The sequence below is a fragment of the Solanum stenotomum genome, chromosome 3 (assembly GCF_019186545.1).
Source record: "Solanum stenotomum isolate F172 chromosome 3, ASM1918654v1, whole genome shotgun sequence".
Taxonomy (NCBI): domain Eukaryota; kingdom Viridiplantae; phylum Streptophyta; class Magnoliopsida; order Solanales; family Solanaceae; genus Solanum; species Solanum stenotomum.
This window is the reverse complement of record NC_064284.1, coordinates 34,227,309-34,250,688: the sequence shown is the minus strand read 5'-3', so window position 1 is coordinate 34,250,688 and position 23,380 is coordinate 34,227,309. Positions and strand designations below refer to the sequence as shown.

The 23,380-nt window shown below is 32.7% G+C and overlaps 1 protein-coding gene and 1 long non-coding RNA gene across 2 annotated transcripts in view; both read right to left on the bottom strand.

Moving 5' to 3' along the window:
- LOC125859730 (uncharacterized) overlaps positions 1 to 10,206 on the bottom strand; it is a 42,270-nt gene extending 32,064 nt beyond the window's left edge. The window contains exons 1-3 of the mRNA XM_049539543.1: positions 10,069 to 10,206; positions 9,459 to 9,632; positions 1,124 to 1,222 (exon numbers count right to left, since the gene is read on the bottom strand). Coding sequence (XP_049395500.1) covers positions 1,124 to 1,222; positions 9,459 to 9,581 — 222 coding nt within the window. The 5' untranslated portion in view covers positions 9,582 to 9,632; positions 10,069 to 10,206. The remainder of the gene's footprint in view (positions 1 to 1,123; positions 1,223 to 9,458; positions 9,633 to 10,068) is intronic.
- An 11,162-nt stretch (positions 10,207 to 21,368) lies between these two features.
- LOC125860954 (uncharacterized) lies at positions 21,369 to 22,402 on the bottom strand. Its single transcript, XR_007445902.1, has 3 exons — positions 22,264 to 22,402; positions 22,075 to 22,136; positions 21,369 to 21,511 (listed from the first exon to the last, which is right to left on the bottom strand). It is a non-coding gene; the product is annotated as an uncharacterized LOC125860954 (long non-coding RNA).
- Positions 22,403 to 23,380: the final 978 nt, after the last annotated feature.

Genomic DNA, 23,380 nt, shown 5'->3' with positions numbered 1-23,380 from the left:
CCCACCCCTTTCCAAATATCTTTAAGAAAAAAAAAAAATTCTACCCCACCTCATTTACCCCTTTGCTCTCAATTTTATTTTATTTTTACATTTTTCTTGTTTTGTGTTAGATATATACATATGTTTTTAGGAAAGTATTTTTTTTACTTGCATATTGAATATAACAAAAATGAAAATTTTATTTTTAGAAAAATCGTACGGAAAATAGAAAATATTTTTCCTTAAAACATATGGTATATATCTAAGACAAAATGAGGAAAGTGAAAAAGAAAAAAAAATTCTTAAAAAATATATTAATTTGCTTTTTTTTAGATTAAAGTACTTTAATCTTTCATTTTTAACTAATACTAATAATTTATCTAATTTTTTTCAAAATGGAATATTTTGTCCATGTGAAGTGTCAATGTGTCAATTATTTTAAAATAAAAGAGAGTGTATTACCACACCATCAAGAGAGTGTATAGAAGAGAGGTGTGTTTCTCCAACTTATAGTTTAGGTATGAAACTCACCCTCTCAATAGTTTAGGTATGAAACTCAATAAAATGAGATAATTTAGATGTTTTTTTAACACTTATCTCGTAGTATTATTGTAGTTTCTTGTTATTCGCTTATTGTTACTATTTATTGTTTTTTTGCACCCCTATTACTGTCTTATTTTTGTTGTAGTTATTCTACTTTTAAGAATATTCAGTCATGGTTTCTTTAGTATTTTACCGTGGTTTCTTCACTCCCGTTATTTTCTTTTTCTGAAATGTTTTTCCTTGAACCGAGAGTATTGGAAACAGTCTCTCTACCTTCCTAGGTAGGTAGCCTTACACACTACCTTGTGGGATTAAACTTGGTATATTGTTCTTCTTCTCCAATAATTATGAGACTTAACTGAATTGATTTGATATTAAAATCTCTCTCTATTCTAGCTATTTCTTTCGGTCTAAACCTCTTTTTCTCGATTGCATTTGTCTTTCACTCTCTCTCTATTTGTCTTCGTTGTCTTCTCTTTTTTGGATAATGGTGTTATATATTCCCAATACAAGAGCCTCGACTGATCCACCTCTCCCACAAGCAAAATTAAGCACAAAGGGCTTTAACAAAAATAGTAACTTACAACAATAGAAGCCTTACCCCTAATATGATCAATTTCAGCACTTTCCTAAAACCATGTACCTTCCCATCCTTTTCAAAGATTGTCTGCCACCTGTCAGGCTTAAGCATTTTGCTCATCTGTATCATCAAAAACACAAGAAAAATATTCCCAGCATGAATGTTGAGTTTACCATAAATAGCACAAAGAAAAAGTCAACAGTGTAGAAGTTGAGTTTACGAAGCAAAAATTCCTATGTTGTTATTAATCAAAAAAAAGGAAGAAAGTAGCAGACCTATGAATAAGTACTGTATTCTATGATACTTCCTCTAAAGAAATCATACTCCCTCCTTCCCAATTTATGTGATGTAATTTGACTGGACATTGAGTTCAAGAAATATGGGAAGACTTTACAATATTCCAAAATTACCCTTCAAATAAATGAATTTTTAAATAGAAAAGTACACTTTTGTGGATTATTTGCCAAATAAGCGGACCCAACATGGGTAAAATGTCGATAGTGTCATTAAATATTTATGAAATAAGAAATGTGTCATTCTTTTTTAGATTGATTGAAACGGAAAGTGTGTCGTATAAATTGGGATAGAGAGAGTAATATTTTCTGAACAACTAATATTAGCAAGCAAGAATAAACATGAATTCTCCAATTCAAGTAATAGACTCGAGCAAAAGTGTTTCTTGAATTCTTCTAAATGTTACTTCATTACATTAAATGGGTGAACCACTAGAGACAAGCTTTATTCAGATATATTCAAAGGGTCCTTTAATGATGGCCAATTACTTCTTTTTTTTCTTTTTTGATAGCAAGCAAACAAATTAGTGTTGCAAGTGGCTGAACTGCCAAATTCAGGAAATTATCCTGCTGATAAAAAATTTATGGGTATTTACAACTTCTATATTAGCACTTGATATTCTGTTTTATTTAAACTAATAAAAAAAAAATAATAGCACTTGAAGGTTGGTAGCTTCTCCAACTAAATCCTTTTAGTGTCTGGATGATAAATCTCTGCCAGTTGATAAACAAATCAAGAGCAGAATATGATGGGCTCCAAGCAGAGATGTGATATCATATGGATAAGAGGTATGTCTCTTTCGTTTCAAACACCCTCCACAAATAAAGCTAAAACTTCTGATTCAATATTATGATGAGGATAAAGCTCCTGAGATTAAAAGGTTGTGCATACGATGATAGACCTTATTTGCTTAACTTGATGATGAGCAAGATGAAATTTTGTCCTAGCACCACCCTCTATCCTTTTCCTAGAGTGTTTATTTTTTATCAAGTCAGCAAACTATATTAATCAACATGCCAAAATTGGCTGTATACAAGAAGTATACCAAAACGTAAAGAACCTACAAAACGGCATGGTTCTCTACATGAGTGCACCAAAAATAAATAAGGGAGCGGTTTCTACTCCTTCAAAGGCCATCCCTAGTTCTCTCTCTCTCTCTCCAAACAATCCACATCAAAGCCAGAGGAACCACACTCCATGCCGTGCACTTCCTCCCATTTCTTATAGCTTTGCAGCAAAACAAAAGTTCCTTTACAGATCTGGGCATCATTCAGGACATATCAAACCAGCAGAACATATCCCACCACAGTTGTGTAGCCAAACTACAATGTAGTAGAAGATGATTTACATCCTCAACGTCCTTGCATAAATAACACCAGTTGATACACAACCTTTCTTTTTCTAAAGTTTTCCGCCATCAAGATCAACCTTCTAGCAGCAGCTAACCATGTGAAAAACTACACTTTCCTCGAAACCTTAAGAATCAAAACCGACTTATAGGCAACACCTCCTACTCCCTTGCAAAAACCTTCTCATAAAAAAAGACTTGACTAAACATACGCAATTGTTCCCCAACTTCCATCTCAGTCTATCGGATCTGCTCACCTGCGCACAATGAAGATGGAGCAGAGCTAGTAACCTTTGAAACTCATCCATTTCCAAAATCTTGAAAATCCTTCCTAAGCCTCAAATCCCAAAACATTTCTTCCCCTTGAGTCCCCCTCATGTGCTGGACTACTGCCTCCCTTTGACACGACACCCTATAAATACTCAAAAACTCATCTTTTAGCAACATGTCTCCATTCCATTCGTTTTCCCAAAAACTAACTCTACTCCCTTCCCTACTACCCTATAAGAGATTATCATAGGAATCTGCTCTTCCATTCATGATGCTCCTCCAAAGTTCACAACCAAATGCCAAAGTGGTAACATTAGTTTTCCGACCCCCTTTCATTACCCCATACTTATCAACTATCACCCTTCTTCATAAGGATTGAGCTCCACCCTGAATCTCCACAACCATGTCCCGAACAAAGCTTTGTTAAAGACCCTCAACTCTTTGACTCCCACCCCCATCCCCAACCCCACAACATTTAGGAGTCATCACGGTCTCACATCGAACCAAATGATACTTCTTTGCCCCTTCCACTAAATCCCAAAGGAAGTTCCTCTGGAGCCTTTCCAATTTTCGTGTAACACTGATAGGAGCTTCAAAAATCCACATGAGGGGAGACCTCCCAAATATTTTTTTGTTCCACACCCTTAAATCTATTTCAAGCATCTTCATCTTTATAGCAAGCCGATAAGGTCTCCCCTCCACAACGTAGCTACTCCAACACCCATTCACCTTCTCCCCAAAATTTGTCGCTTTCAACCACATTCTCATATCTGAACGGAGATCTCGACCTTCTTCCTCTACTAACAATCCAATAAAATGGGCATTGGATAGGTGAATGGTTTGAGACCAATCTTGATAAAGGGACTTGCAAGCACCAGGTGCTAACTCCAAGAAGTAAACATAAAGAATCTGACATTTTAGATTTGGAAGTGTCCTCTAGATGATGTGAAATAGGCTCATGTTAAAGGTAAATCAATAAGATAACGGTTATCAATAAACTCCACAAACTCTTATGGCCCTAGATATCACCCTACACTGTACCTTTTCCTCTAGGAATCTTATGATATTAAAATCTCCCTGCCCCACAAGGAATGTCCCATCTCCCCAAACCTGCCCCAACCTCCTCCCAGAACACCTCCTNCCCCCCCCCCCCCCCCAGTCCGTACACTCCCCCAAAACCCCTTCCAATCCCATTACAAACATTTCCAAACTTCATACCAATCATAAACTTCATTTCCTAAACCTCAATACATGCCATCTTCCTATCAACCTAAAGAATAAGAATACCACCTGCATTGCCACGAGCCTGATTGTAATCATACTTCACCCATTTACCACCCCCTACACTTCTCCATTTCTTCTCCTAAATACATAGCAAGTCCGGCCCCAATTCTCTAAACCCTACTTTTAAAATAGCCCTTTCAATGGGATCATTCATCCCCTCACAATTTCAACTGATAATTTTATAATCCATCAACAAATAATATTTTCCAACCCCTTACCCCCTCGTTCCCTCGATGTGGCTCCCTATTTCTCCTCTTATACACCAAAAGTTTGCACCCTCCTTTATGAACACCCAAATTAGAATTGTTCTCATCCATCAATTCTAATTCTTTCAACTGTACAACATATCTAGCCTCTTGGTCAGTAGAATTCAAGAGATCAATAACTTTCCCCTCCATACCATCAAAAGACACCCCTAAAAACTTCACAAAATTAATGTACTTCTCTACCACCCAATTGGAAATACCCCCACCCCCACGCCCAAGCACACACACAAATTTTGTAGTTACCCCACAAGTATTCCCCACGCCACCCACAATTGAATTACAAGAGAAAGAGCAAAACTCCCCTAAGGAATTCCCCTGCACAACACATTGTTGTGAAAAAACCTATTCCTTGTGCCACCAGTTGTACCCCCCCCCTCCCCACCCCCACCCCATAACGTCCTTATCTAACTGATGAGAGATAGAAAAGTTCCTCTCTGAATTCCCATGGGCCTTGGAGGACTCGCTGACAAATCAGAATTGGGGAGGGGTGTTCCAGGCCTATCAACTTTAAAACAAGAGCCTTCGACTGACCCCACCGGAGTAGCGCACTAGCCAGCAGCTAAAACTGGATCTCCAGCAGTCCATTTCCCCTTATCCACTGAAATCACAGTCACCAAATTGTTTTGGGGTGATTCCAAACCTCATTAGTGGAAAAATCATCAAAAACAAGTTGATCAGTGTCACCTTTCCAAGGACCCAGTTCGTCAAATGAAGTAATAGCCTCACGCGACTTGTCTCCTACCTTATTCATGCCACCTCCCTTCGTGGAAGGCTCTACCCAAGCTTTACAAGTCTCTTGAAGAGTCCTAACAATTTTTTATTTGTAAGGTGAGAGTGATAGGTATAATTTTATATTGACAATATATAAGTAGGCATTTGGACATGCTATTTCATCTAGTGATTTGAAATCATGAGATGAAATCCCAAATTCTCCAAAAAGCATGATCTGAGAACTTCATCTCATGATTTCATATTTTTCAAATACGAAAACTGACCCACAAGTTTATATTTTGTAGAAAAGAAAATTTTATATCTATTTAATTTTTTGCGAGAATACCGAAGGAATGATGAAATATTCTCGGAATATGAACATGATGATATAGAATTGACCATGTTCAATTCTTTTAAAGAGTAATATTTTGATGACCAATTTATTAAAGAGTAGTTTACTATAACTCAAGTTCAATTTTACTTTTTTATTGAACTAAAATTTGATCAAATATATTGTGTTTTTTTTAGAATAACTTTGTGATAGTGTATTATACTTTTGTTATGAATTTTTGCTTTATGGATAAAGATAATATAAAAAATTGAGGCAATTTTGATAGTTTTCACAACTTATGGGGGTTTTATGTTTATGAGCAAAGCATACAACTTAAAATTCAAATTGCATGTCCAAACAAACCACAACTTCATCTCATATGATTTCATATCATGATTTTTCATCTCACATGGCCAAACTGGCCCCAAGTCTTTCAAAATTTAGTTTTTCTTAGGCACAAAAATTTTGAAAATTCATTTCTTGACAATCTTTACACATAATCTTATGAGTTCCATTTTTTGTTATTGTAGGATAACGAAAATTACATACCATAAAACAAAAGTTATTTCTTATTTCTTCTCCAAAGTTGGTAATTGACCAGATAGAGTAATATTTAACTCATAATTGTGAAAATTCATAAAACAAAGAAAAGAAAGAATGATTGAGAAAAAAGAAAAAAGAAAACAAATGCAAAGTGAAGGAGAATTTGGAGCTATACCGTTGGTCTCATCATTAAACCAGTTTCCTTCTTTTTCACATCTAGCCTTTTCTTTCACAAATAATAGTAATCATTCTAGTTTGAAATTTCACACATTAATGTTAACATTTGAATGATATACATACATATAAGCAAAAAAAAAATTCTACTATTATAACAACATACTTGGTGAAATTCAACAAAGTGGTATTTGGGGAGGGTAGAGTATATGCAGGCCTTACCACTACGTTTTGGAGGTAGCGAGGTTGTTTCCAAAAGACCCTCAGCTCAAGTGAAGAAAATTAAATTAATTATAAATATTGATTACTTATCTATTTTAAATTGCTTATTTTGGACAATTTTGTTAAAGTTTGAAAAAAAAAGTATTTGAAGTAAAAGTTGAAAATGTGTTGACATTTTGATATAATTTCACATGGATACAAGTTGGATTTTTATAAGTAAAATATTACTTCATTCGAGAAGCTCTAAAAATAATTTTGTTAGATATAACTTATCTATTTATTGCTGAAGTTGAAATAGTCGATAAAATTATACAACAAAGATTGATTTTTTTTTTGAAACTGCAACAAAGGTTGATTTGCAAATAGCGTATGTCGAAATGCCTTTACAACTCAAACAAGACTTCTTGAAATATGTGTATGGTTAAAATTCAACATATTGCATCACAAAGTATATACAAGTTATGTAATAAAATAAACATGCAGAGAAACTAGCTATTATGAAAGTGGAAAAACTCTTGAGTAGAAAATGTTGATAGACTAAAAAAGCTAAAGTTGAACAACCTTTTTAGCCTTTAAAAATAATATTATCATTTTTAATATTAAGGTACAAATATGTAAAAACACTTCATAGTAATTAAAAGAAAATCCTTAGTAATTCCTATTAGGACTGTTAATTGCTATACAACCACACTTGTCTTTGTTCCTCTCAAAATATGGAAATTTGAGGAGTTAGCAATCTGAAATGTCATTAAAATCAACAAGAACTAAGGGGAAGTAATCTAAATGGTTACAAGATGGAAAATAGTCAGCTTAGTGAAATGATGCTTGCTAATGTGGTGTAAGTGATACCACTACTATGAATGAGGAATTCCTTGGATGTGGACATAACAGAGAGCACATCTATTTTCATCATTTATATTCAATTAGGACTCCTAGACTGTGTTGTACTGTACCAGATCATTAGGCTTCTGAGTATTTACACCCTCTTTTGACCGAATCCTTTCTCAAAGAGTTAAAACTTCCCAAAGATGGTGGATTACTTATCTCCTAGTGTCGAAATACTCGACATAATTAATTCCAGAATATTTTTTTCTCTTTTCATGGATTCCTTCTTTTGTTAGGTTCAACTTCTTGGATGCTCCTCCGTATTCACCAAAGGCAATAAGCTTCCATTGTAGGTTATTTTTACTTCTTTCTTATACTTGCAGCAACATACTAGGCGTTCCCTTGCAGATATTTCATGTGTTAAATGATACCCATATTGCATAGATTCATTTTTATGCACCGCTTACATGTCATGTGATTGCATATGTGATTCATGTTTTTCCATGACATGCATTCAGGATACTTTGGGACAAATGAAATAATGTGTTGGGCGGAGTGTTATGATTATGGCCCGATGGGATCTTGTCCAGGGTGAAGTGATGTCATTATGGCCCAATGGGATTTTATTTTAGGCAGACTGACATGATTATTGACACAATGTGATCCTGTTCCCTGCAGACGCATGGACAACGCGGTTGTCCCCTGTGGATCACTGCTCCTAGACACCCCAGTGAGGCAGTGCATGCACAAAGTGTTGGGGGCACAATTTGAGATTGGTAGGGTCAACATCACATGCATTTCAGCGTGACTCTTATTTGTACATATCATTTATACATTGTTATGTGCATTTTATAATGTTGTTCGGATGGATTTCCCTTTTAGCAGTTATTTCCTTATCGGTTGAGATTATATGAACTGCACAGGCTAAAGCAGGTATTTTTAAGGCCAGCCATCACCATTACTTTGTTGGTGTCGGTCAATAATACTTGTTGAGTACACATATTATGTACTCACACAACACTTGCTGCACTTTTTGTGCACTTCCTAATATTGGTACTAGTAGAGTTAGGGATCATGTCTGGAGAGCTTGCACTCAGAGAGTCAGCGTGAGCTTCTTGGCTGATCCGCAACACTAGACCACCTTCCTGTCTTTACTTTTTTTATCTTTCCAATTCAGACAGTGTACTTGATACTGGAGTCTTATGTATTTCCAATGATGTAGAGCTTTCGACTAATATGGCTAGATTTTGGGGTTGTCTGTATTAGTTTTGTGCTTATGTTATATGAGACATATATATGACTTGCAATCGTTTTCAATTGTTTACATTTTGTCTTTTAATAAAGGGAATTGGCTAAAACTGAAATTGGTTTGCCTACTAGATTGAGAGTAGGTGCCAGCATGGCTTAAGTGATTTTCAGTGTGACATTTTAGCAGAAGAAGTGTTGATAAGCACTTTTTTACCAAGCACGACAACTTATATTCAGTTTCAGCACTGTTATTTAATGCATGTAACTGCTTATCAGAAAACCAGCTCCAGCACTTTAAAAGTGTTTTTCTAGTGCTTAAAAGCTACTTAAATTCAGTTAATTCAAACAGACTGTCAATAATGTGGGGATTGTTATGTCTATTTTTTCTTTTAAAGGGGGGAGGGGCTTACAAAGTGGGGATCGAATGGGGAATAGGGAATGTTTAGTTATATACTGTGTATAACAAGTGGCAATAAGCCCTACTGAACGGCCCCTTAACATCTTCTTCATCCCATTATGTTTTTAGCTGAAGATTAAATAATTTTTCACGGAAGAAGAATCAAGATATGCAACCATACACATTCAAATTTTCTAGAATCCAGATTTTTTACAAATTGACAAAGTAAAGTAAAAAATAGAGTAAAGGTAGAATAGTGAAAGAAACCAGTTCAGTGCGAGATCAAATAAGAAACACTCAATAGGCAATACACAAAAGGATCACATAATTTCCTTGCAAAACTAATTGAGAACTGATCAGGCTAGCACTAGAGTTCAGAGGTACAAACTATGACATCCCTCAAAACACCATAATTGAGAATAACATATCTTAAAAGCCATTACCTTTATTGATGACTGATGAAGACAAGGTTCCCCAATGTCCCGAACAATGGAAGTCACTTTCTGTAAATTCACAGTACCCCCTTTCCCACATTTCCATGGCCTTTCAGCTCCGTCAAAAGACATCACGTGTGCGTTTTCACTCTCTCTAACCAAGCTTTACAACTTCTAACTTCTCTGATAAACCAACTAGCATAACTTAATTCACAACTTTAACCCTTACAGTACAGAAAATAACTTGGTGCATCTACAAATAATAATTTATTAAATCAAGAAGCTTAACACAGTTTCTTCTTTAATTTTAATACTGCAACGCAGATATCTCCAAAATGCATATTATAACTTTCAGTAAGCCCCAATTTATTTCAAGTACCCAAGAGAGATCTAATTTCAGATTTAAATATTATAACTCCCAACAGCAATCAATTTACCAAAAGATTAGTTCACAAATTCAAAAAAAAAAAAAACCGTTCTCCGATCAAAAATCCAGACACCACCTTCCCCAAATACCGAATTCAATAAGAAGTAATAAATATTAAATGATTAATATCAAGATACATAACAATAATTTAAGTAACAAAAAGATAAACATATACAAAATGAGAGCGATTACCTTAGAAAAGAATGAACAAAAATAGAGAGCACTGAAGAATGGAGATCTGTGAAACAACAGATTGGCCATTAACAAAGAGATGCCTATTCTGGTGTTTACTCTTATCGTTCGCCGTTTGTTTTTGTTTTTCCTTTTCTTTGAACCAAATTTTGGGGTTGTATTTTATATTATATTTTATTATATAATATAATAATACTTAATAATAAAATATAAATAAGTAAGGGGTGACAAAATCAAATTCAATTAGTCCAACCCGTATAATTCATTTAAGTTTGGGTGGGTTATTGATTCATTAGTTCAATTCAGTTCAACTCATCTCAATTCAACCCACTAAAAATTGGATTGATATATAACTCGAATTGGCTCACGAAAAATCTTGTCAAATATTATTTTTTAAATATTTGTTTTCAAATTTAATATATTGCATATAGCCATAATAAAGAAAAAATAATTTCAGTAAGTACTAAAATTGTTTAAAAGAACTATGTTACCAAATACAGAAAAAATAGTTTAAAAGAACAAATAAAATGATTAAGCTTAGTTGGGTTGGGTCTTAACCTGCAATATAACCTATTGCCTAACCCATTTTGACCAAAGGTGTTTTGACTCAAGCAAATTTGGATTAGGTTGGGTCTTGATCCGATTGTTGTCTTAACCCACTATCACTTGTCTAAATTTAACCCAACCAGCTCAATTGTCACCTCTACTTATAAGTTGTATATACATAGCGTCTAGCGATATCAAAATCAAGTCCAACCACCTAATTCGTTCAAGTTTAGGCAGGTCATTTGTTAGCTCAATTCACTTCAGTTTGGTTTAATCCATCTCAGTCCATTAAGAATGTGAATTGATATGTAGCCAAAATTGACTCATGAGATATTTTGTCAAAATATTTTCTTAAAAGATATTTTTTAGAGGAACTTTCGCATATAGTTGTTGGGATATATACTATTAACCACGTGTTTAGATATAGTATTTATTATAGAATAATTATTTATTTATTTTAATAGATCATATATTCGTTTATAGTGCTTGTTTACTTATATAGTAGATGATTTAGTGTATAGAGTTTAAGCTTATACACAGAGGATTAAATCATCGGTTCTTATAAGTATAAAGTTTTTTTGTTCACAATCTAAGATGGAAATTGGACATGCCATTGGTACGATTGTAGCACAAAATTATAGCTAGTTTATCTTGATTATGGGAATGATATAGTTCCAACTTTTTGTGCTAGTGCATTTTGTATGTATTGAACGGGACCGAATAGAGATAGTTGCTTTAGACTGACTGACAAAAACAATTCTCTAAACTATTAAATGTACTTATATTCTTAATCCTGATATAACTATTATGATTTGTATATGTTAATCATCGTTTTGATTTATTAAAAGGTGAGATTCTAAGATGGGTCAATATTGTTGGTACATTGGATGATGATAATATATATTGGAAAAATAATAAGTTAGTTGATGGAATCCATGTCTCGATATAGAGATTGATGATATGCCTTTTTGAGAAACTTAAACGTTTCCATCGTGTCAAACCTTGCAAGTGGATTTAAGAATCCGACACATGAAATAAGTTAAGCAATGCTCTAAAGGAAATTGATCATTGAATTAAGTTCGTCAGTAATTTAATTTATTGATTAGTATCTGTAATCTTAACATGGGGAATTACATATGTGTCTAATGGGGAATTTCAAAATATAAATAGAGGAGTGCAATTACGAATTTCTAGTGGAATGATTTGTAATTTATTATGGTAAAAATAATTCAAATTAATTATTTGAAATTATTTTCATAATAGGAAGCCTCGGTAATTAATTATGTGGTCCCTACCGTGCCCATATTTATCTAGAACTCAGAATTTATTGTAAAGGGAAAAATGAGAAGTATGTGTCTTTCTCTATTCTAAGGAAAGGGAGAAGTATGTATCTTTCTATGTTCTAAGGCAAGGGAGAAGTATATTGCTTTTTATATTCTAAGGAAAGGAATAAGGACATTACTTTTTCTTTTCTAAGGAAAGGGAGATGTACATGTCTTTCTATTCTAAGGAAAGACATGGTATTCCTTTTCCTTGGACTAAGAAGAAATCTCTATAAGTAGGGATTCTTCTAACTCTTGAAAAAGATAATTTTTTCCATAAAATACTTGTCCACCCAAGTATTGAGAGGGTTTGGAAGTGAACTTGGGATCACTGTAGAAGACTGTAGAACTGTGGTCTAGTTTGTGGACTAACTTATGAATTTGCTTGAAGTTTCTAGCTTGTCAACTAGCTTGTGGATTCACTTGAAGGTATCGGCTCACGCTTCAAGAGGTAATTCTGAAATTAAATTCAGAAAGTTTATATGCCCTAACATGATTGTACTTGTTCTAGTATAAACAATGTGTTGTCTATTATTCATGTAAGTTGTATGATTTTGGTATGCTTCCGCTGTGCATATAGTTTTCCAACAATAGTCACTCAAAAATGGCCTAATTATTACACTCTATAGCTATAGTTTGCTAATTACGATTCGTAGTTACATGTTATAGGGAGGAGAGTGGCGAGCGAGATTGGGAGAGGGAGGAGAGAGGCGAGCGAGATAGGGCAGAGAGTGGGAGAGAAGTGAATTGTATATGTATATCGGTTAGATAATTGTATATATACACATGTATTTGTATATTCTGGCGAGCGAGATCGGGAGAGGGAGGAGAGAGGTGAGCGAGATTGGGAGAGGGAGGAGAGAAGCGAGCGAGAGAGGGCAATAATTTGTATAATTCGCATCTCGTTTGTATAATTCGCAGGTACATTTATATAATTCACGTATTTTTGTATAATTGAGTAATGTAAAAATACATATGAACTTTAAACACTTGTACAAAATATATTATACAAATTACATTATATAAATTATATTACACAAAATTCGAAAACTACACGTTTATACAAACTTTAAGAAGTTATACACAAAAAGATTAACGTATATGATGACAAAACTAGAAAATCAAAGGAAATCGTCGTCATATACAAATACAAACTATCATATACAAATACAAATCAAACGAAGAATTGTTAGTTGTGAATTATACAAATGTGGCGAATTATACAAATGTGACTAATTATACAAACTCGAAGTCAACCCACATAATTAATGGTTAATGTTAGTCGCGAGTAGTAATTATAGCAAACTATAGCTATGATGAGCAACTAGTAGTATAAGTTTGTTTAACCACGTAATTTTCCTTTTTTTTTTAATTTGATATATCATATATAGTCATAAATAAATAATAAATTGTTAGGTGTTAAAAATGGATGACTTCAAATATGTACCAAAAATTTATTAGTTTACAAAAAGTATAGCCACGAAATTAATAAGATGAAACATAGTCAAATTCTCTATTTAGTCACGGTTTACTTTTAATTTTTATTAGCTGCATCGTGGCTAAATAACTAACTCTTTTTATTCTTTTAATATAACAGTTAAGTAGTGTATGTGTAATATATCAATGTTGTATGTATGGATATTGTATAATGGTGTATGAATATGTATATATGATGTATAAATAATTGTGCATTATATATATATATATATATAATGTATGATATTGTATAAATAGTTATGTAGTTCATATGTAATGTATCGTTATTGTATAAATAGTTATGTAGTGTATATGCTATGTATCTATATTGTATAAATTGTATATAAATATGTATTAATATCATATAAATGGTATATAAACATGTATATATAATGTACAAATAATTATGTAGTGTATATGTAATATCGATATTGTATACATGGTAATTGCCCCTGCCAGTATCGGAAGTGATAATAAAAGTGGATATAATCGTGTATCGAATTATATAAACGATTAATAATGTATCAATATTTATGTGATTATCATCCATTCTCGCCTTAATAAATAAAATAAACAAAAAATAATAAAACGATATACATATCAATTTTTCCACAAAAAAGTGAAATGATTACAAAATAAAAAGTGCAACAAAAAAGTTTTTGTTTTTAATAGCGTTATTTAGCCACGGTTAAATCGTGGCTAAATAGTGATAAACCGTGGCTACTATATTAATTACATTAAATATGGCTCTTTTATCCGAATTGGGTAATTTTGTAAAGTTGGACCATAAAAGTGGTAAAGAAATGTTATGGATTGTTACCTAGTGTAATTTTCCCGTGTAATTTTTCTTATATATTATAAAAGAACAAATAAAACAATTAAACGTTAATAAGAATTGGCGGGTTGAATTATGACAGACATTTTAGCTCGTTTCAGCCCAAGTAGCTTTTGGGCAAGTCAATAACCCGTCCATTTATTCACTCAGCCTAAATGACCCGCCAAGATTCAGTCTAACCCCCCTCCCCCCCTTTGACAACTCTACTTATATATTGTCACGATCCAAAAATGGACGTGATGACACTTGTCTATTCCAACCAAGGCAAGACAGCCTCAACCCAACAACAACAAAAGAAATGCGGAAAGATAAAGCAAGAACAAAGATAAAAGCACAAAACTTATTATTTCTATTAATACACCAAATTTGGTTGTTATGTGTATAAGCCACTGGTCTTTCATAGCCTACAAAATGAAATTAATCCTTAGTATGTCCCCACTTTGAGCTTTAAACCTTTTCGTTGGACAACCACATTTTAGCTTATACCCTTTCTCACTACTTATACGCACTATCCCTTTTTTGGCCTGACTTTCTTGAACGCGCAGAAGAAGTTCAAGTTACAAAAGAAGATTCAAAGTTAAATTTGTCAAAAACAAAGGTTACAAAGTCCCTGACAGTCAAAAATACAAAAATGACTTCAAAGAAAGAAGAAAAAGTTCAAAATTCCCCACAAATTCAAGCAAGCAAACTTTCAACAAAAGAAGAAGAACACTCCAAACAAACAGGAGAAACTTCAAAAGATTATGAGAAGGAGAAAAGCTCAGACAAGTAAAACTTCAAAATAAGTCAAAAAGGGAAAAAATCAAGGGACAACAAAGAGGGTCAAACACTAAAAGTGCATCAAATGTTGAAAGCACAGCTTCAGTGCTATGCTCAAGAAGTGATTAAGTTACTTTTTTCCCAAATGAATATCCTACCCATTCCTAAGCGTATATTACAAGTTAATAACAAGCCTTACATGATTTTCAGTTTAAATGTTCTCACATTAGTAGAGAATTACATGAAGGTCAAACTTATGCATCACAATTGCATGCGTTGAATATTTTTCTAAGTGTGAGTGGATTTTGCTAAATGTCCTCAAACCAAAATACTTTAAATGTGTGCAAATTGAGACTTTCTTTATGGTGAGGAAACTTGAAGCATGATGTTAGGTCTAGTTCAAAACCTTTGTTTGTAGCAAGATGAACAAATCTTGTCGTTACTTAAGTATATTTGAGGTACCACTTGAATCCATAGAAATTACCTTGAAGTCACTCTCAATTGAAAGAGAAAGAATTGTGAGAAATTTTTGTACAATACTATTGTTGGCGCTAACCAAGTTAAAATATGTTTCATTGTTCATAAAATAAAAATGGGTTGACACTCACTTTTCTATATTTGTCAGGATAAGGGTTTGAAAAATATCCCAACTTTGGTCGGATTTGCTATTGCGATACTACACTTTCATAAGGACCTATTACCTCCCTAGACTATTTAATACCGTATTTTTTACCCCCTGAACTATTTAATAGTGTATTTTAAAGGTATACATGTGCCCACGTGGACACATTACTATTTATAATTTTGCATTATTTTTATGTCCATGTGGGCAAATATATATGTTTAAAATATGGTATTAAATAGTCTAGGGAGGTAATAGGTCCTCATGAAAGTTTAGTATCGCAACAACAAATTCGATCAAAGTTGGGGTATTTTTCAGACCCTTATCCATATTTGTCCAAATCAACTTTGAGGACCGTTTCATTGTTGATACTTGTCCAAGGTAGCTTTGTGGACCGTTTCATTGTTAAAATTGTATTTTTTTGGGAAGTCATACCTTTCAAAACGACATAATTTTAAATTTATGTCGTCATACCTTTCAAAATGACATCATTTTAAATTTAGGTCGTCATACCTTTCAGAATGACATCATTTTAAATTTAGGTGTCATACCTTTCAAAATGATATCTTTTAAAATTTAATTGGTTATCTCAAATAAAATTATCCTTTTAAATTGGGTAGGCATACCCTTCAAAATGACACATTTTAAAGTTGATTTGTTATTTTAGATATTTTTCTTTTTTAAAAAATGGTTTATCATTCCATTCAAAATGATTCTCTTTTGTAAGTTAAATTGTCATACCGTTCAAAATGACACTGTTTAATTTGTTATTTCATTCAAATTTCTTTTCTTTTCTTTTCGGGATGTTATTATTTCAAAATGTTGCATTGGTTCATCACCTTGTTCATTGTTCATACCAGGCCATGTTTGCATAATTTATGTTGCATTTATGTTACATTTGTTACTAACAACTGTGTTTTTAGATTGTGTTATATTCAAGTTGGGTCATCCACCTTTCAAAGAGACACGTTGGGTTGTCACATCCCTTCAAATGACATCTTAAGTTCAAATTGGGTTGTCACATCCCTTCAAGTGACATATTAAGTTTAATATTGGGTTGTCATCTCTCTTCAAATGACATGTTAAATTCAAATTGGGTCGTCCGTCTTTCAAAGAGACATGTTGGGTTGTCACATTCCTTCAAGTGACATATTAGATTCAAAATTGGGTCGTCTGCCTTTCAAGAGACACGTTGGATTGTCACCTCGTTCAAAGTGACATATTACCTTCAAATTGGGTCATCCGCCTTTAAGGAGACACGTTGAGTTTTTGCCTCCCTCTAAGTGACATGTCAAGTTCAAGTTGATTCGTCTGCCTTCAAAGAGACATGTTGGGTTATCACCTCGTTCAAAGTGACATATTAAGTTTAATATTGGGTCGTCTGCCTTTAAAGAGACATGTTGGGTTGTCACCTCCCTCAAAGTGACATGTTAAGTTCAAGTTGGTTCATCCACCTTTAAAGAGGCACGTTGGGCTGTCACCTCGTTCAAACTGACATGTTAAGTTCAAGATTGGATCGTCCGCCTTTAAATAGACACATTGAGTTGTTGTCTCCCTCAAAGTGACATATTAAATTCAAGTTGAGTCGTCCGCTTTTAAAGAGACACATTGGGTTGTCACCTTCTTCTAAGTGGCATGTTAAGTTCAAATTGGGTCGTCTGCCTTTAAAGAGACATATTGGATTGTTACCTCCCTCTAAGTGGCATGTTAAGTTCAAGTTGGGTCGTCCGCCATTAAAGAGACATATTGGGTTGTAAGTTCCCTCTAAGTGGCACGTTAAGTTCAAAATTGGGTCGTCTGCCTTTCAATAGACACGTTGGGTTGTCACCTCCCTCTAAGTGGCACATTAAGTTCAAGTTGGGTCATCGCCTGCCTTTCCAAAGACAAGTTAAGTTGTCACCTCGTTCAAAGTGACATGTTATTCACATCGTCTTCCTCTCAAAGAGGTACACTACTTTCGTTGTGCAATTTTGGAAGTAACATCGAAGGTATGTGAATGTTTTCAATTTACAATCAGTCCTTGCCTTTTGTTTATTATTTTTAGCCCCATCGATATGTGAATGTTTTCAATTTACAATCAGTCCTTGCCTTTTGTTTATTATTTTCAGCCCCGTTGGCGGATGTGGAGTATTGTTCGAAATCTCTACTAGTGTCTTATATTGTTTTGTTCAAAGTTTATCAAACCAAATTTGTGTTCGTCAACTTTGTTTGACCAAGATCTCTTTCATCGATCCTAATCAAACAAAGGGGCAAGTTGTTGACACCAAATTTTGGTCTGATATTTTTAAAGTTAATACTTGTAAGTATTTTATTTGTTAAATAGTTCAAAATACATGTTTTGCAATTTAAATGCAATTTGTTGATGATTATCCTTATTTCTCAAAATATTAGGATTTTTATCACAATTAGTTGAATATGTTGTGATTAAATCATCATTTTTTGTTAAATTGCACTTTTACATGTAATTTATTCTTACATTTATTAATATTCATTTTATTTGTTACATTTTGTTAATATTCATTTGGTGTTTTTAGCACAGTCTAGAAATACATTTAAATATGGATAAGATTTAAATACACAGACATTTTATTAATCGGTGGTTTTAGCCTACGATTTTAAGGTAATGGTATTGTACTAAGACGATTTTCAATTTTCTATTTAAACAATTGCTTGATCATTAAGTTAGTGGTGGTGGATATTTTTCCAATGGTGTGATTAATTCTTTTGTGTGTTACAACAAATAACTTTTTTCTCATGTACCTTTGGGTTCCATTAGCGGGTATGTTCCATTTTCATCTAGTCATTCTTCATCTCAAAGAAGCCAAAGTAGGCGGCTGTACGACTTGAAAATCACAACCTCATTACTGAAAGTAGTTAAAAAGAAATTTTATAACTCTTGGTCGTCAATTGACGTATTGCAATTACAGACTAGTGCACACACGATCTCTTTATTTTTTTTTTATATATATATATATATATACACACACACATGAATGATTCCCTAGACAAGTAATGAAATGTTATGATTTTAATGGACTAACAAATGGCATGTTAAAACGTTGAAGATCAACGAACAATGCTACTTAATGAAAAAACAAATGTGTTTGAAAATCTTCCTTCAATTCTTTTGCTTCCGAGCTTGATTTAGTCTTCTTACAGGGAAAAGGCAAAGTTACCTCATTGTGAAAAAGAGATTTCATTTTTCCAAGAATTCATGCTCTTCCAAGTGATACCGCAAAGTGATAATGGATCAATGAACTGAAACGAGCTAATAAACAAGTAAGGAGAAATTGTTTAAAAAAACTGGCAGGTTATCCAAAGAGTAAAGCAGACATGTTTAGAAAAGCAGATTAACAATACAAGTGATCTCCAAACCTTTTCACTTTAGAACTTATCTAGAAGTACAGTAAATTGCAAAAAATGTAGTAAGTAAGACAACAACAACTTTTATGAATCAGTTAAAACTAGAAGAATTAATAAGAGATGGATTTTTCTTGAGAAAAAAGGTCCGAAAAGTACTCCAACTTTGGCCGAAATTGTTGTTATGATACCAAACTTTATGGAGGACCTTTTACCCTGCACTATTTAATAGTGTATTTTCTTTATGCCTTTAAAATACACATTTAAATAGTGTAGAGGGTAAAAGATTCTACTTAAAGTTTGGTATCATAACAACAATTTCGGCCAAAGTTGAAGTATTTTTCAGACTTTTTTCCCTTTTCTTTGTTATGTTGTCAATTCAAAGAAGCAACATACAACTTAATTAAAGAGGTTGTTACTGATAGACCCTTGGCTCGAGAACATGTTTGAAAGAAGAAAGGGAAGTGATGACACTAAAATCTTTTCCTATTTAAGATGTTTTTCTGGGAGAACTCCAGAGACAGAAGAAACAGAAAAGAAATGCAGGGCCTTAGACATCCAACATTCATATTGATGTAACATAATCTTGCTCCATACCTTAGACATGCTCTTTTTATGTCCCAACAAACACATATATTCCCATGGAGGATTTATTCTTATGCTTTCAATAATATCCCCAACCTACATAAATATTTGTAAGGAAATCTATATGCTTCAATAGAAAACTTACCTTATATTCAATTTAGCAACAAATTTACAAACCTTAGTTATCCATGGTGATGTTGTGGCACAACTAAATATGTGCAAACACTGAAGGATAGTGCAAATACAATGTATCCAACATATAAATATTTAAAAAGATTTTCTATAGTGACTGTTATTTTGGAGCTGATGTTAAGTTTTGATGATTTAACAAAATTAGAGATCTAAGAAGGAACCAGATCCTTATTATTAGGACTGACGACAATGAAACAAATGAATAAACTCAGTGTGAGGAATATTTGTGTGTCATCATCAAAAAAGGGGGAAATGTTATATTCTAGGTGTTTTGATGATCCTCACAAATGCAGGGACCTGGTCCCTGGCAGAGTGCTCTTATCCAGATTTAAATGGGGTGCAACTGTAAAGCTATCATGTCAGGTGGTAGGTGAAAGTGCAGTGTACTACACCAATAGGAAGAGCGGATGAGACTGTCTGTTTCAGTGGCTCACATATGCAGGGACCCGGTCCTTGGCAAGTTTTCTCGTACAGATTTATAATGGTGTACAACTGTAAAGATGTCCTGTTAGTGGGTTGGTGAAGTCGTTAGCGTACTTCACCAATAGAAACAGACGAGGTTGTTTGTCCAATGGATAATAATTCTTTTTTATTGATATAATCAAAATGACAAACAACCAGAAGATTCATTCATTCAAAAGAGAAAGAGAGTTAGCAAATCTTCTCAAGAACTCACAAAGAACATTGAAAGGGACCTGGTCCCTACAAGACTGCGAATGTGAAAAGGAAGGCAAGACAACTGTCGGAAAGCTGCCACTTCTGATGTGATAGATGCACGTCCTTTTATGGAAGCAGACTCTCAGCCAATGAGGTCAAGAATTCTTAAGCTTACAAAGAGAAGGCCATCTTCAAGGAAGAACACTGCTCAACTCAACAAATGGACATGATAGAGTGCTAAAGAGTCTTTGTTGTATTTCGAGCTTTGTGTCTTTTGTGCTTAACTTGTAGGATTCGTTTCACTCTTGTTAGAAACGTTTCAAAACTTTGTGTGAGTTATTGTAAGAACATCATTAAGGGTAACTTTGTGTCTTATAGTCAAAAGTCTATATTAATCAATGAGGGTTAGTATACACTACAAAAAAAATGCTCAATTTATGGGGGTTATTTTGTCAATTTATAGCGGTTTAGGGATCCCACAAATTAAATTGTGACGGTTTTTAAAAATGCCACAATTACCCTTGCCATGAGCATATTTCCAGCAGTTTTAGTAAACCTCCACGACGTCCCCCGCAAAATGACTTTTAAATTTGTGGAGGTTTTCCAGTATCAATTTTTGACGGTTTAGAACCTTCACAATATGATTTCAATATTTTTAAACTCAAATTTGTGTGGATTTAAAACTGTCATGGCTTTAAATTAAAATTTACATTTATAATTTGATTTGTGGAGTCTTACAAAATTATTATTTTAACAATAAATGTGAAACTTTATTTACATCAAGCCTTCAAAATAATAAGTAATTTTAAATTTGATTTACATCAATTCTTCAGAATAATAAGTAATTTTACTAAATAACACATTTAAATCAAATTAAATTTCACTAAGCAAGTTTATATTAATAAGTTTCACAAATTCAAATTTATGTCAAATAAAAGTAATACAAACTTGTGTATAATAATTTTAACATAACAATGTTAAATCTTTTTAAAATCCACATCAAATAAACATAACAAAAATTTTGTAGCATTTGTTTGGTGATTTATGTTGTTGTCGTCCAATCTTTTTATCCAAAGTGACATAAGCTCTCTGCATCAGGCTGAAACAATGAAAACATTATATATAATTAGATAAACATATATTGATACACATATATCTTCGTACATCTTGATAAAAAAAAGTATTAAAATTCAATTCATTTCAAAAGCAAAGCATATAAAGCTTTGATTTTACAAATAATTATAAGATTATGGATGAAAGAAATTTACTTTGATGTTCTCTCATACACACTAATAAAGTGAATAACAACAACTTCATGATTATTTCTACATAAGTTTACTAAGTTTATATTTTCCAAAATCATATAATGATGCTCATTCGATTTAACACGTTGATTCAAGTATTTCTCACTTCTCTTGATTTATAAGTTAGACTTTCCTCTTTGACCTTAGTTTTTTCTTTCATTTACCAAAAAGTAATCATAACTTCAACAATTTATCGTATTGAATAAGAAAATACATAATTTTAAAGTTATATTGATATCGATCACAATCTAATATGAAAAAATGTCCTTTAATTTGTAATAGTCGATCCAATCAAGAATAAAATGATTACGTGATTCTTAACTAAACAAAAATAAAATTATGATTTACCATAAATCAATCAATGATTGGGTATAGACGACTTTACGATGTAGTGAGAATTCAAACAAAATCTGAAATATGTAAAAAAAAAACATTGATTCAGTAAGTTTAACAACTTGCAAAATATAAAATGATCAAATAATAATATGAGTTTTAAATTCTAGTATGAATCATCAAACTCACGTAACACAAAATTACCTTTGTATTCAAATAATGAATTATTTTTCCTCTATTCCACTTTGCAAAGCCTACAATGAAAAAAATAATTAGCAAAACTACATATAAAAAAATGAAGTAAGGAAGAGTGAAAGACAAAAGGAGAGAGGAGAGGGGAGGGTGTGTGTTTTACGTGGGAATTAATGGGTTAAGGGGAAAAAGAAATGAGTTAAGGAGAAAGAAAAAAAAGGTATTTGTGTGTTGTTTACGTGGGATTTAGGAATGGGTGGGAGGGGGTGGTTATTTGATTATGTTTGAATGATTTTAGGGGGAATTATAGTCTTTAGTTTTGTTTTGTTTTTTTTTAATTTTGGAGGGAGATGTATTAAAATTTTGATTGAGTTGGATCTAAGTGAAAGATAAAAGAATTTTGTGCATAAAACAAGCTTTTATTTTTAATTTTTAATGATAAGTAATAACTATTAATTAAAATGTTTCACCCTCAACTAGTATTATAAAATCTTAAATAAAGTTAAAATACAAATACAAATAAATATATATAAATATTACTATTGACTTAGCTTTAAAAGTTATAAAATTTAAATTTTTGTGTTATGAGACAACAAAAATCACTAAATAATATAAATTAAAGTATTACTATATAAGATAAATGTCTAAGTGAAATTGCACATACTAAGTAAAAAAACATTCGAAGAGTATCTTAATATATAAAAGAAATAGAGGATAAAAAAATCACAATCAAGTTAAAATAAAAGAAGGAGAAGGATGTCTCGTGTGTATGTATATATATAATAAAATTAACTTTCAACATTAAATGTTATATATTATATAATTTGAAAACAATACTATATATTATATTATATTATATTATATTATATTATATTGTATTATATAAATTAATTTCTAAAAGTAACTAATCTACTAAATTTTTGGGGCTCGATAATCCCAATAAATAATATTAAATTGTGGCGATTTTCTAACCTCCTTAATAAAACCACCATAAAAAGATTTATATTGTGGGGGTTATAATAAAATGCCACAAAATGAATTATTAGTGGGACTTTTAAAAACTCCCACAAGTTAACCACCAAAAAATGAGCATTTTTTGGTAGTGAGAGTGGGCAATGGATGGATTGCT